This window comes from Bactrocera neohumeralis, chromosome 5 (genome assembly GCF_024586455.1).
Source record: "Bactrocera neohumeralis isolate Rockhampton chromosome 5, APGP_CSIRO_Bneo_wtdbg2-racon-allhic-juicebox.fasta_v2, whole genome shotgun sequence".
Taxonomy (NCBI): domain Eukaryota; kingdom Metazoa; phylum Arthropoda; class Insecta; order Diptera; family Tephritidae; genus Bactrocera; species Bactrocera neohumeralis.
In genome coordinates, this window is record NC_065922.1 from 3,823,131 (window position 1) to 3,836,601 (window position 13,471).

General features: G+C 36.8%; 4 protein-coding genes across 5 annotated transcripts; 3 read left to right on the forward strand and 1 right to left on the reverse strand.

Moving 5' to 3' along the window:
• Positions 1 to 1,209: 1,209 nt before the first annotated feature.
• LOC126760656 (protein MAK16 homolog) lies at positions 1,210 to 7,665 on the reverse strand. 2 transcript variants are annotated; one of them, XM_050476472.1, is made up of 5 exons: positions 7,547 to 7,665; positions 7,440 to 7,486; positions 6,623 to 7,370; positions 5,452 to 5,629; positions 1,210 to 1,300 (listed from the first exon to the last, which is right to left on the reverse strand). In XM_050476472.1, the coding sequence occupies exons 1-4, from the start codon at positions 7,559 to 7,561 to the stop codon at positions 5,453 to 5,455; spliced, it is 987 nt and encodes a 328-aa protein (XP_050332429.1). In that variant the 5' UTR covers positions 7,562 to 7,665; the 3' UTR covers positions 1,210 to 1,300; position 5,452. The 2 variants fall into 2 exon arrangements, with proteins under 2 accessions (XP_050332429.1, XP_050332428.1); XM_050476471.1 differs by lacking the exon at positions 1,210 to 1,300 and having other exon boundaries at positions 5,282 to 5,629.
• On the forward strand, positions 3,135 to 4,437 carry LOC126760663 (enhancer of rudimentary homolog). The gene is made up of 2 exons (XM_050476479.1): positions 3,135 to 3,261; positions 3,326 to 4,437. The coding sequence occupies exon 2, from the start codon at positions 3,487 to 3,489 to the stop codon at positions 3,796 to 3,798; it is 312 nt and encodes a 103-aa protein (XP_050332436.1). The 5' UTR covers positions 3,135 to 3,261; positions 3,326 to 3,486; the 3' UTR covers positions 3,799 to 4,437.
• A 325-nt stretch (positions 7,666 to 7,990) lies between the features above and the next one.
• Positions 7,991 to 11,249, forward strand: LOC126760640 (uncharacterized). Its single transcript, XM_050476432.1, has 4 exons — positions 7,991 to 8,194; positions 8,363 to 8,713; positions 8,776 to 9,427; positions 9,493 to 11,249. The coding sequence occupies exons 1-4, from the start codon at positions 8,091 to 8,093 to the stop codon at positions 10,762 to 10,764; spliced, it is 2,379 nt and encodes a 792-aa protein (XP_050332389.1). The 5' UTR covers positions 7,991 to 8,090; the 3' UTR covers positions 10,765 to 11,249.
• A 416-nt stretch (positions 11,250 to 11,665) lies between these two features.
• Positions 11,666 to 13,097, forward strand: LOC126760659 (uroporphyrinogen-III synthase). The gene has a single exon (XM_050476474.1). It carries the CDS (start codon positions 11,773 to 11,775, stop codon positions 12,577 to 12,579), a length of 807 nt encoding a protein of 268 aa, XP_050332431.1. The 5' UTR covers positions 11,666 to 11,772; the 3' UTR covers positions 12,580 to 13,097.
• The last annotated feature ends 374 nt before the right edge of the window (positions 13,098 to 13,471 follow it).

Genomic DNA, 13,471 nt, shown 5'->3' on the forward strand with positions numbered 1-13,471 from the left:
TTACTCTCGTGTTTTCACTTTTCAAGCCTTTGCGTATGAAATGTAAACAAAACAAATGGTCAGGTATGACTTAGTTCATAAATCATATGGAAATAAGCTTCCGCAGTCACTGACAAAAGAAGGTAGCAAGCAGTACGACAAGGCCAGCAGCTGCTAAGCGAATTGGCAAAAAAAAGCAAAACACGTGTTTAGCGGCTCTTTATAAAAGCTTATTAAACGAAATCATAAAAGCGAATGTTTTAAGGCAAGAAATTTTGCAAAATCGCAGAGTTGATATTCGTGCGGTGGCAAGTGGTTAGCTTATTCACACCCAATTTTGCGCTATTGATCGAGCAAGCAACCAGCTACCAGCGATTGACCTTGAAAGCAAGTAGCAATTTTTAATGCAAACACCGGCTGCGGCATTACCCCACCGCTCAGCACTCTTGCTTCAATATCGACGGAATGCGGCGGATTCATTCGGTGGGAATGCGGTAAGCGGTCGCAATTTTGATAAACGAATCACGAACTCGAATTTATTATGTACATAAGCAAGTGAACATATGTATATGTACATATGTGTGTATGTATGCATGTACTCGTATGTGCGAATTTGCTTGTTGCGTTTGTGATTTTCGTAAGCCTTTGAGCGCACAACGCACATTGCATTGGGTTACAGCACTTTGCTGACTGGCTACATGGGAGGTAAATCACCGACGCAAAGTGCATTGCTATGCCGGTCGAAACGGTGAGCAGCACGTGTGGTTGACATCTCTGACGTCAAATGTGTACTATAAAACAGATGTCTGTATGTATAGCAAATATATGTATGTATAATATCTATGAACATATGAATGAAATTTGATTGTCAGCTATCAAACACCGACATTTAACTCGCACTTTAATTCACGCGAGTTCACCAATCACGAATTGAAATATTGCTGTGCATCTCAATTAAAATTGGTATGAAAAATGTACTTTAATAATGTTCAAAAATATTGCCTTCTCTGGCAGCAAAGCAAAGAAATTTTAAAATTAAAATACATATGTATGTACATGCACACATATCTACATAGTGTGGAACTTACCCTTGACCAGTGATGTCCAATCCATTAGTGCCATTAAATCCATTCTCCGTTTCAGGTGATGTTGCTTCTGGAGATGTTGGTATTGGACGATAATTGAGGGGGGTTATGTCCGGGTCTATTTCATCGAGGAAAACAACATCGTGCACCGGAGTTATGCGATGTTCAGCGTTGGTAAAATTCAGTGGCCCATTTAGCAGGCAACGCAAAGTGGGAGCGGTGGAGTCACTGGGCAGCTACAAGAATACAAAAATTAGCCAAAACCCACAACCAACAACTCAAAAATACTATGATATAGTATAAATCAATTCGCTGGGTGCGTTGTGATATTCTTAAGTAATGTCATAGACATTTTTACCTTTATTTTCGTATTAGACGTTGAAAACATTGAACCTTGAATTTTCATAGCATGAACCCGATCTCAAACAAACACCGATATTACACAAAAAAAACACATGTACATGAGTAAACAAAAGCAAGAGCAGCAGTGAAATGAATTTGCAGTCCAATCAGAACGGTGTGTAATATAGACGACGCCAGCGCTACCGCAAGCGCAACGTCATCAAAATATAAACAAAAATCACTGAAATATATGCATGTATGTGGACATGCGCAAGTGCTAAATGAAGCGATCGCTTCGCTCGTTCTCGCAATTAACAAAAAGAGCTACTTTTTTCCAACTGGAAGGAGGCATGTAAACAAATAGTTTAGCTCGTTATCGATATGCGATCAATTGATTACAATACGAATATGAATAAAAGCTTCTAAGGCAGCTCCAGAATGCTCCGAGCGCAAAAATAACATTCGCACACGCGTAATTCATAAACCAAACACTTTGTTGGTCAGGGAGCAGACGCACGCTCACAAACCAATTGATAATAATTTCACGTGTACCAAATCGCTTCCTTCACTTCTTATTAGATTTTTCAGCGATATTATCACAGAGCAACTAATCATCAACTGATGGCTTTCAGCGCGTTTCACAATACTCTTTTCATAAATTAAGCTCTACAATTAATATTACATTCAATCGCGATTACTACTATATTACACTATTGCAAAATGTGCTATTGTTGAAACTTTGATGTACATTTTTGCTATTCAAAGTGAACTAACCGACATTTCGCGATCTATTATTTTGTTATGTTTTTCTCGCAATCAGCGCACAATAATCATGACTATGGCGTTTCTCATATGTTTTCCGATACCTTTACGTTTTTACGTCTTCATGTTCTCTGGTCAAACAAAAGTCAGCTGATGGTATGTTGACTTTTACCTGAACGTAACTCACCTCAATGATCATTCGTTAGCTTATCTTGTGTTTCATTATCGCTGGATCATATACTATTAGATATTAATGAGAGAGCGAGATGGATCATTTAGTAAGCAGTGGTGAAAAAATTGTATGTCAATTTCAATATATAAATCCATTTGATATGACCTTACAATTTCTTCCGTAAACTATACCAAAGAAAATTATTTGATAGTTTATTGACGCGTAGATACAAATATGACTGGGATTTAGAATACCGTACGACAAATTCACGGTTAAAATGGGTATTGGTTATTAGTTTTTCAGATATTTGTATATACATACACACATACATATAACCGCGGGAGACTAATAGTTTTTTAGATATTTGCCAGTTCAACAGCTCAAAAATTTAAAGTGCGTACTTTTTTCGCAAAATAAAGAAAGAATTATAATTTGAAAATGTGATTATCAAATTAAAACATATTTATTTGTAGTTGTTGTTGCTGTAGTGGCAGAAACATGCCTGAAGAAATATGAAGGAATGGTACAAAGCTGACATTCCTTAATCGGATAAAAATCTGGCTGCGTTCCGGTTATTTAGACCCGACTATCTTGGGAACCAAAACCAGATTTAGTAACCGCTTACTTTTGTTGTAATCGGTTTATTTTCTTTTCTTTTACACAACACTATACATTCACTCGCTACTTCCTCTACTCGTTATTTCCATGTGGATTCACGTCTATGCAGTAAGCTAGAAAGAGTTCGCTGGTATGTCGGTTGGCATTTCGTCACGGCATTTGTGTGTAAGAAAAGGACAATGATATTTCTATGGAAGCCGTCTAAGTTTGACAGCATCAGAAAAATAATTCTTGCTCGCGAATATCATATAGCCGTGAAATAAATATTAAAAACAGAATTTGCACCCTAAATAGGAATATAACGTGAGTAAAACCCTTTACTATTTTTTATTGTTGTGCATATAACTCACAACGTTTGAAATTGTAGTGAAAAAACGTGCAACAACCACAAATTTTTGAGCAAAAATATATCGTACCAGGGTCATAGCGCCGGTCGAGAATTGCCTTGTTGCGGACATTTGGATAAAAGCACATCGCTTCTAGAGCCTTCTTCCTGCTAAACTGACATAACACTGCCGCAGAACCAACATGTCTCATACAATTCTTTTGGTGCAGCCTGCTTCTCGCCCTGAAACACGCACCTACAGCGACTACGAGAGTGTAAATGAGTGTATGGAGGGTGTTTGCAAAATCTACGAAGAACACCTGAAAAGGCGCAATCCCAACACACCAACAATTACATACGATATCAGTCAATTATTTGACTTTGTTGATCAGTTGGCGGATATCAGTTGCCTCGTCTATCAAAAGTCGACAAATACTTATGCACCCTACAATAAGGAGTGGATCAAGGAAAAGATATACGTGCTGCTGCGGCAAGCGGCAGGCAATTCGAATTGATGTGGTAAACGGAATGCGTGACAGCTGTTAGCAACTTATAATTGCAATACGAATGGAAAGGAATAGGTTTTATAATAAAACCTATTGCAATTACGCGTAAATTAATACGTTATGTAATTAATTTTTATTTGAACTATTGTAAACTCGTAAAATACGTTTGTCCAAAGCTTCAGCAATCAATCGAGGCTTTAAAGTCATTGCAACAGATAACGCTACTCGAAAAGCACTGTAGAAAAGAACCAGTCATTTAATTTCATCTTCAAAACTTACAGTAAACACAATTGACAAGAACACTTTTTGTATTTTTGCTACAACTTTGAATTAAATATTTATGTAATCATTTATAAAGAAATAATATTTACTTTTCTCAATATCCTGCAGCTTACTGCAACAACGGATTAGCTGTTTCAGAAACTGAACGTACTGAACTTTGAAGTATTTGAAACTCTAATTTTGGCCACTAACACTTTAATTAAACTTAGTGATAAGAAGGTAGTAATAAGAATTTCTTGAAGTTTGTGTTGGAAGTGAATGCCAGTTCCGCATAGATAATAAACTGCCAATGCAAATGCAGTTACTTTTGTAAATGGAAGCGAATGGACGTGTACACTTTAAACAATAAATGTTAGAAAATCAAAAGACTATTATTTATTTCATAAGGCGCTGATCCCCTACATAGTCTAACTGTAAGTATTTATGGACGATGTACACATTCGACGTATTTACGTATATTGTTTGGGGAATGCTGGCGTAAAGCTTGGCTTTGTGTAATTAGCGGCAACAAGATTTTTTAATTGAAAAATAAACTCGGTTGCAATGTGTCACGTTTGTATATAGAGATATTTAAAAGAAATTCTCATAATTAAGTACTTTCTTAAGTTTTTTGTTGATAAATCTTGAAAGCTTTTACAATGTGAGCGATACCTATGGACTTATGGATCAAAGAATATTGTTTCTGATATTAGTTGAAAAAATTTTAAAACTATTCAAAAACTATACAGTATATCATTTTTTTCGATAGCATTGTTAGCCTTTTTAACTGTTTAGAATTTAAATGCCCGCCAAAAAGTTTTTAGGTTTGACATTGAAACTAAATTCGTGATAATAAGCATTATAATTTGAATATTATTCCACTTTCAATATAAAATATATCGGCGGTGTTTAATCCTTTATGGAGACATTACTTTGAACACATATTAATACACAACACCTATAGCTATCCCTCCGATAAAAAATTAAACTGCAAATGTGTACATATGTATGTAATGAGACGATCACAATGTTGAGGTCAGTATCAATCGGCGTTTTTGTTTGGTTTTGCTTTTTTCTCATGACTTACACTGTTTTGTGATTAAGAATGAATATCGTTCTGAATAATTAACAAATACGTATTCACAATTAAGGCAGTTCAAATAAGAACTGGTTTTTGACCGGTACAATGCACTAACACAGATTGTTAATACGAGACCAATACATATGAAAATTCAATTTTGCACTTAATTGCCATATTTTTATTTCATACATAACTATACCACTAAATTGAATTAAAAAATGCATTACTACAGTTAATGCAACCACTTCCCGTGCACAGCGAAAATTTACCGGAGCAACCGACAAAAGGATTCGGAGGTTGACGTAGCGTCGTACATATACCTTAGTTATGTAGCCTTTGCCTCTCTGCAGCAGTTTCACTTTCCATTTCATATTCGATTTCCACTTTAGGTTTCTTGCTTCGTCGTGTCGCTGCTTTACTGCTGCTCGCCGTGTCCGAGGTCGCTTTTTTACTTGACTTTGCTGGAGCACGTACAAAGGCACCGGGCGCTGGTGTATCCTGTATTGCATGCAAAAAAGTGAATAAGTTTTGTATTTAAACTGTAATTCAAAATTATTTATTATGTTATGAGCAACACAAGCACTACACTAATTATTTATGTGTTGGTTCAACATTTTTATTATATACATAATCGTATGATTCGTGAATATTTTAATAATTTTTTTTAATTAAGCTAGAACTTTCAACTTTGATCGACGACAAGGTCGTACGCTCAACATTTTATTGCTTTTTACACTACTATATTATTTACTACTGACGGCACACATTAAGTACACACTACTACTTAATTATTACACAAAGCGTTTATTTTAAACTTATAAATGATCACGCTATAACTAAGTTTCAACCGTTTCTAACTACTTATTGATATCGGAGTATCTGAGTTGCACATGCGCGACATAAACTAAGATCACAAAGATTATGCTTGACATTATAATTATGGTGTTAGAAATTTTTTGAAAATCCAACTGTTTTTATTCAGCCACTCACGCAATAACTGTTGCAGTCTTCCAAAACACTTCTTATTACCGCGCAACGAGCTAATCAGAATGAAAGCGCTTGGCATACTAAAGCGTTTATTTTTTCTGAATGTTTATAAATGTAATGACAACAGCACGATGCGCGGAAATAAGGTACGAAATGTTTTATCATATATCAAAATGCAATACGATCTAAGCAACTACTTCAGATTAACGCTAACAGTATTGGTGATTAGGAGGGGAGAGAAAGTGTTGTGTGTTAAGATATAATTACAAAGTTAAATAAAAAATTAATTTTATTTAATTTTTAAAGACAACTGTTTAATTGAGAATGATACTTTGAATGATAGAGCTAATAAATTGAATGCGCATAGCAACCGCAAAAACTGAATCGATTACATATTTAAAGTGTAGCAAAACAATCTAATTATTCATAGACGCTATACTATTGGCCTTGCAGCATGAATTAGAACATATGCTTATATAATATTATATTAGGAATATCACTCACCTCAATATCGTCAGCATCCCCATCACTATCTGAATCCGTAAAATCGCTGTCCACTTCAATTTCTTCTCGTTCTCCCGAATCACTATTCGCATCCTCATCATCATCGTCTTCCTCATCGGAATCGGCTTCCACGAATTCTTCATCCAGTAACTCACGGCGCACCTCTTCGTCAACTTCCATTTCCTTTTCGATTTCTTGCTCTTCTTCGTCGCTCGCTTCTTCATCTTCCACTTCTTCCGCTTCCAACGCTTTATTGAATGCAGTTTGTGGGAAATTGTATATATCCTGGTACGTGCCGCTTTTCAAACGTTCCAACAACTCTTTTTCAATATGGTTATCAATTTTCGCAGCTATCAAAGCCTTTTTCTCTCGGCGTGCTTCCCTTCTCTCGATTTTACGCGATAGGGGTACTATCAGTTTCTGTCTTCGTAGCTTAAGTTTACGCATACGTATGAGATACTGTGTAATTTTCAAAAACCGTTGTTTGTTTTTCGCAATCATATATTTTGGCCAAAAGACTAGATTTTCATTGATCTGTTCCAGTGCCTTTTCGAAGTTGCGTGATAGTTTAACTCGCTCCCACAATTTGTTTGGCATATGCGCTCTTTCTGCAGTCTTTATGTATAAATAAATTATACCTTTTTCTTCGCGAACTGTGGCATACTGTGAGTTGGCCAGAGGGCATGTTCGGCGAGTACACAGACCGGTTAAATTGTATTCATGTCTACAGAAGGTGCGTGTATCGGTTCTATTATAAAAAATGTGATAGAATTAAGACATTAAGAACCCTTAGAAATTTTACTTATGTAGAACTCACTTGACTTTATGTGAACAAAATGATTTGTTTATAATGCTCCACACTACCTGTAAATAGAAAGAAATAATGTTATTTAATACCAACTATATAATAACAAGATGTCTTACATCGTCGTGCTGCATTGTGTTTTAGTTTTTAATACAAAATAATGGTATAAATTAATTTAAATTAGCAATGCACCAATGTAAAAACACGTGTGAAACGAATTCAACAAACCATCCAAAACATGCGAATTGTCAACTCCTTGACAGCTGTTTTGATTAATTCAAATGTTGCCACCCCTCATTCATCAAATTTGGTATTAATTTTTATTTTTTAGAATAAAGATTCGAATAAGATTATTCTAGGATTAAAGGGAAGTTAGTTTTGAGATATTCATAGCATAATTTCTCTATGATAAACGTTCTCTGTCTATATTATGCGTTCTCTGCTCTGGGTTGGATATTCGTCAGTGCTGCCAAACCACTTCTGGATCAATGTGTTTTGGCGGTCTTTCCCAATATTCACCACATGTATGAGGGAATTTATTATGGCAAATGTAAAAATAAAAGTGACAAACATTGTGGAACGCGCTGCAAATCACAGCGCGCATTTTGTTAAAAGTTTAATGTAAATATTTGCAAACAAGTATAAAGTTTATTAATTGACAAAATGTACAATCAACTGCTGCTGTCGCTGGCGGTGAGCACGGTTCCAATACTGGCGTTTGCATTTGTGGGACTTTTATTGCTGCACAAATTATATGTGAAAATTCGGTAATATCGCTTTCAATTGGGGCACACCAAATTTCTAACCTCCTTCAACCGGTTTAATTTTGCAATGGTCAAAATGAATTTTTGTCTATACCAATATTTGTTAATGTATTCTATAGCATTGAACAAAATTTTCGCATATTAAACGAAATTATTAAAAATTATTTTTAGCTCTAACTTCGATGTGAGCGTAAATTGCTGGTTTTGCAATCAATATACCCGCGTACCCTATTTAGAATCGAACAGCTGGACGTGTCCTCACTGTGAACAATACAATGGATTCACCAAAGATGGGGACTACAACCGTGACATATTTTCAAAAATGGATTGCAGTAATTCCTCTGCAGGTATAGCAAGACTTAATCAATCATCTGAACATGACTCTTCAGACTCAGCGCTGTGCGTTCCCAAAAATGGGTTTTGTAATGAGTGCAATGAGGCGCAACGTTTAAAAGTGGAGAAGTTGGCACAATTTGAACCAAAGAGAGAATCACGTTTCGACGAAGAACTCAAAGCTTTCAAGTGAGGCAATTCTACTATATTTAAGAAACACATAATTGCTTAAATTCCATTATTTCTTATAGAGTAAAATTGGAACAGCAATATCGCTTGTGTGGCACATGTGAGCGTCATTTAGGAAAAGTACTTCATGAAAAGAAAAAAATGGTTCTGGGATCGAAATTTCTTGATTTCATTATAAAAGGTGCTGAAACACTGAAACAACCACATTTCAGCCAAGTCCGCCATGTGCAGTGTCAGCACTGGAAACGCCGTCTTTCGCTTCACACAACCATATTGACAATATTAAACTTGTTTTGTTTATTCTGCATGTTGCCGACATTGACGCGCGAGCATCTCACATCAGTTTTAGGAGAACGAGTCGGAGAGCAGCTGTTTTTGGCTATTTCACATGCGTTGGCATTGTGTCGGGTGTTAACCGCATACCTGACTCAAATTGGCGCGCATCCATTGTTGGAGAAGTGTAAACTATTTTCGCGCACAATTTTCATGATGCTTATGTATTCGCTTGGGTTAAAGATGCCGCAAATCACTCGCATTAGTTTTTTTTCGCTTTACGTGCTTGCATATCCTTTTGTGCTGCTAGGAATATCTTTCGGCTATAAAATAATTGATGGTTTTAAACTGACACGTTTCACATTTTTGTTGACCTTATGGAGCGTATTTGCAGGCGGACTAATAGATGAGCAATTATACTTTCCGCCAAATATTCTAATGGTATTTCTATATAACATTTATGTATACTATTTTTTGTTAAAAAATTTACTTTTCCTTCCTTTTAGCTCATTGCGTCAACGCTAACCCTTGTTCTCTCATTGACAAATGAAGTTGAAGTCTCTCCGAAACTTCATGATAATAGTACTACCAGCTTTCATAAGATCTATTCCGAGGACTACTTAAGCGATGACGACACAATTAGCATGTTAAGTCAACAATTCAATTGCAGCAGCGCAAGCACCGTTCGTTCACCTTCAACACTAGGACGACCATCGCCCCAGCAGAAGGCGCAGCTATATAAATCGCCGGTTACTTCATCAACTCGTTCTTTACACAACGGGACAAATACAAAGGTTTCTCCCAACTCTACCTACAAATCTTCGTACTTCGATCTGCAACCTAGTGCACACTCAGTTCGGCCTCATTATGCAGCGTCGTCCATTGGAGAATTCCACTCGGCGCTCTCATCTGCCACATTGACCGCACGTGCTCCATTTTTTGGTTCAAATCTGGACATAAATAACCTGGAACGTGCGCGGTCACCGATGTTTGGTCAAAGTGGTAATAACTTAAGAAATGGCTTAAACGCTTCAGTATTAAATGCATCCTTCAATGGAGAATCGAATGCGCATTTAACAACGCAAAAGAACGGTTTCTATGGTCAGTATCGCATCGGGGTACCAATGAGCCAGCGCAACTTCTCTGGAAATTCTGGTGGATTACACTCGCCATTTTCATTGTCCAGTAACACGGTGTATCAGCGTCCTGCTTCGACAAATTTAATCACGCCATCTCGGTTCAGCACCACTTGTATTGCACAAACGCCTGCCACGTCCTGGTTATCAACCGGAAGTTTGAACCAACTTAACAAAAATTTTCCGGAACCACGGCAAACAATGACCACAATTGGAGAGAATTTATCGCGCGCTTCATCGCAATCATCGGGGTTCGAGTCTCAAAACGACCGATTAAATATGTCACGTGAGAACTCATTCAGCAACGAAAGTAACGACAATGCGGCGCATCCTTCAGAAGCCACAAGGAGCTTTCAGCCAATTGACGCTGGCAGTCGTTCGGCTTTCTCCCCACGCCCCTCGCTGTTGACTAACCCGCAGTTGGTGACTCCATTAACAGTAAATTGTGGTTTGACATCACCTCCCGCCTGTCAAGCGCCATCTATGGGCGACCTTTGGGCTGCACCCGCTCAAAGAAAAGGTCTCGGAGGACTTGACATATTTAACTTACGTAAAATTAATGATGAACTGCCACTGCCCACTCATAAATATAAACGCGGTGATCTGCTAAAAAAATGGAAGGAAAGCCAATTAATTTCTTAATTTCAAGTTCTGCCATGATTCATACACATAATTGTTTTTATCACCTCACATTAAACAATATTCATTTAATTTCTATTAACTAAGAAATTTTTAGTTTAGTTAAATGTATATTTATAATAAGTTAACGCGGACTCAGGAGAGGAGTATAATTTATTGTTTAGTTAGCAAGATAATTGTAACTTTTACTATATCATATAGCACAATTCTTTCATAGCTTGTACATATATTTTTTTTATTATTTATACAAAAACGTTAAAAGGCAGCAGATTGAAAACAAAGTTGTGTTCAAAAATGTTGAATTTCTAACAAAATACTGACTACATTAATGGTTACATTAGTGGTTTTGGATTGTAATTTTATTTTTGAAGTTCTAGTTATAATCGTAAACTAAACACTGCCATGTAAATTTGTAAATTGTTTCTACAAGTTGACATGTTCAAAGAATGTCTTAAGGAATAAAGGCTACTTTCAAGTTTTCATATAAATGCGGTTTTAATTTGAAAATGCGGAAAATGCGGAAAATGCAATGTTGTGTATTGTTGGGTGGTTGAGTAAATGCATAGATAAATATGTATGTATGTACATATAAATTAGTGCTAAGAACTCGTCAAGGTCATATTATTGACCCTATTTTGTTATATAATTATATTTCTTAAAATTTTTATAAAAAGAATTACACAAATTAAACGATTTTGCATCATTCAACAACGCACACATTACCTACATACACTACAATAATAATAGAATTTAGATTCAACTTTCTCTTGCCTCAAAATCGTTTGGGTACGGAACGATGCAACCCTGTCGTTGTTTGGGTTAAAATATTATTATCACCGCATTCGTAATTCGCCCACCACCCACCCACTGCTCACAAAAGCATGCAGAGAGAACGCGGCACACGCTCCCAGCCACCTGCTGATATCAAAAGTTTCAAAACATTGCCACTCTCTACCGCAATAACCATTTGATAGTCAGTCAGTCAAGTTTCGTTGACATTGAATTAAAGAAATGAGTGGAAGGCGCACAGTGATTATCTTCAAATCCGAATCGGAGAGCAGTGACCGGTACGCGGACGAATTACATGCCAATGGATTCAATCCGATATTTGTGCCAACACTGAGTTTCGGTTTCAAGAATCTGGAACAGTTGCGAGGCAAATTGCAGGCGCCAGATAATTTCGCCGGCATCATTTTCACTAGTCCACGCTGCGTCGAAGCCGTTTGTGAGGCATTGCAGTTTTCCGAGCTGCATGGCGGTTGGAAATTGTTGCATAATTATGCAGTTGGCGAGGTCACACACAACTTGGCACTGTCGTCACTGCAACAACTATTCACACATGGCAAGCAAACAGGCAATGCACGCAATTTGGGGGATTTCATAGTGGATACGTTCGACGGTTCGCGCAATTTGCCACTCCTGCTGCCTTGTGGCAACTTACGCACCGACTTGCTGCTTTCGAAATTAGTGGAAAACGGTTTTCAGGTGGACGCTTGTGAGGTGTACGAAACTGTTTGTCATCCGGCGCTGGCCGAGAATATGGAACGGGCTTTAAAGGCCGACAACATCGAGTACTTTGCCTTCTTTTCGCCCTCGGGCGTTAACTGCGTGCATGAATACTGTAAGGCGCACAATGTGGATATGGACAAATGGAAGTTGGTGGCGATAGGGCCGAGCACACGTTTGGCTATGGAGGAGCGTGGCCTGCATGTGTTTCAAACAGCCGAGCGACCTTCGGTGGAGTACCTCATTAAGGTTTTATTGAATCCCAGTGTAGGACGACCAAAGCCGACTGGTGAGATAAAAGTGGAAGACTAATGAAAGAGGATTCTTCAGTGGCGAGACTGATTGTCAGCTGTTAGTTTGAAGTTTTTAATTTATCTATTACATGTTTAACGACGTACAAAGGGTGGCCTTATCGAATAATTATAATGTTTGTGATCTGGTATATATATTTACATACATACGTATGTATGCACATTCATTCGTTTAATTCAAATGGAAACAAATGAGTGTTACTGGGCAAAATGCATTCAATATAATTGTAGATACTGTGCATGCATATGTATGTATGCGAATTTTCAGGAAATCGTTCAAATTGATCGGCATATTCTTCATTTTCTTTCTATTACTAAGCGCATGTAAATCACCTTTTGCGATGTAAATAAGCTTCTGTATATTTGTAGGTGTGGGTGCGTTCTTAAATAAACTTGCACTTTCGACAATATACTTTGTACGTACAGATATATGTACATACATATGCATGCACATAGTCGTCGCTTAGTTTAGAAAGAAGTGATTCAATAAAGTATACATTTTTTATTTGCTATATTCAATTTCAGTGTTTTTATTTTTTTAGCCTAATATATAAATATTCCATGAAAAATAAAAATCATTAGACCGCCATTAGATGTACTTACATATGTACATATGTACAAACATGCACATGTTATCCGAAATAGATGATTATTTTTAGCGTATCCAAACAGTTGTCTCTTATAAATTATTGTTCAAACGTGCCACTGATAATTAAACTAATTTAATTGGATTTAACATTTGTGTGAAAGTAACGGAGAACGTAGGCGGTGCATTTTCGTAAACAAATTCAGAATTTCTAAAATCTGCAAAAAAATAAACTTTAGGTAATATACATTAAGGCTTTCAAAACCTAGTGAATTAGTAAATGTCGGATATTCGCAGATGAAAATTA

Coding starts and splice junctions, on each gene's coding strand:
- LOC126760663 (XM_050476479.1), top strand. CDS start 3,487: ATGTCTCATACAATTCTTTTGGTGCAGCCTGCTTCTCGCCCTGAAACA.
- LOC126760656 (XM_050476472.1), bottom strand. Junction 7,371..7,439: donor TTTTGTTCACATAAAGTCAA/GTGAGTTCTACA, acceptor TTTTTATAATAG/AACCGATACACGCACCTTCT. Junction 5,630..6,622: donor GGGATGCTGACGATATTGAG/GTGAGTGATATT, acceptor CATGCAATACAG/GATACACCAGCGCCCGGTGC.
- LOC126760640 (XM_050476432.1), top strand. CDS start 8,091: ATGTACAATCAACTGCTGCTGTCGCTGGCGGTGAGCACGGTTCCAATA. Junction 8,195..8,362: donor AAATTATATGTGAAAATTCG/GTAATATCGCTT, acceptor AATTATTTTTAG/CTCTAACTTCGATGTGAGCG. Junction 9,428..9,492: donor TTCCGCCAAATATTCTAATG/GTATTTCTATAT, acceptor CCTTCCTTTTAG/CTCATTGCGTCAACGCTAAC.
- LOC126760659 (XM_050476474.1), top strand. CDS start 11,773: ATGAGTGGAAGGCGCACAGTGATTATCTTCAAATCCGAATCGGAGAGC.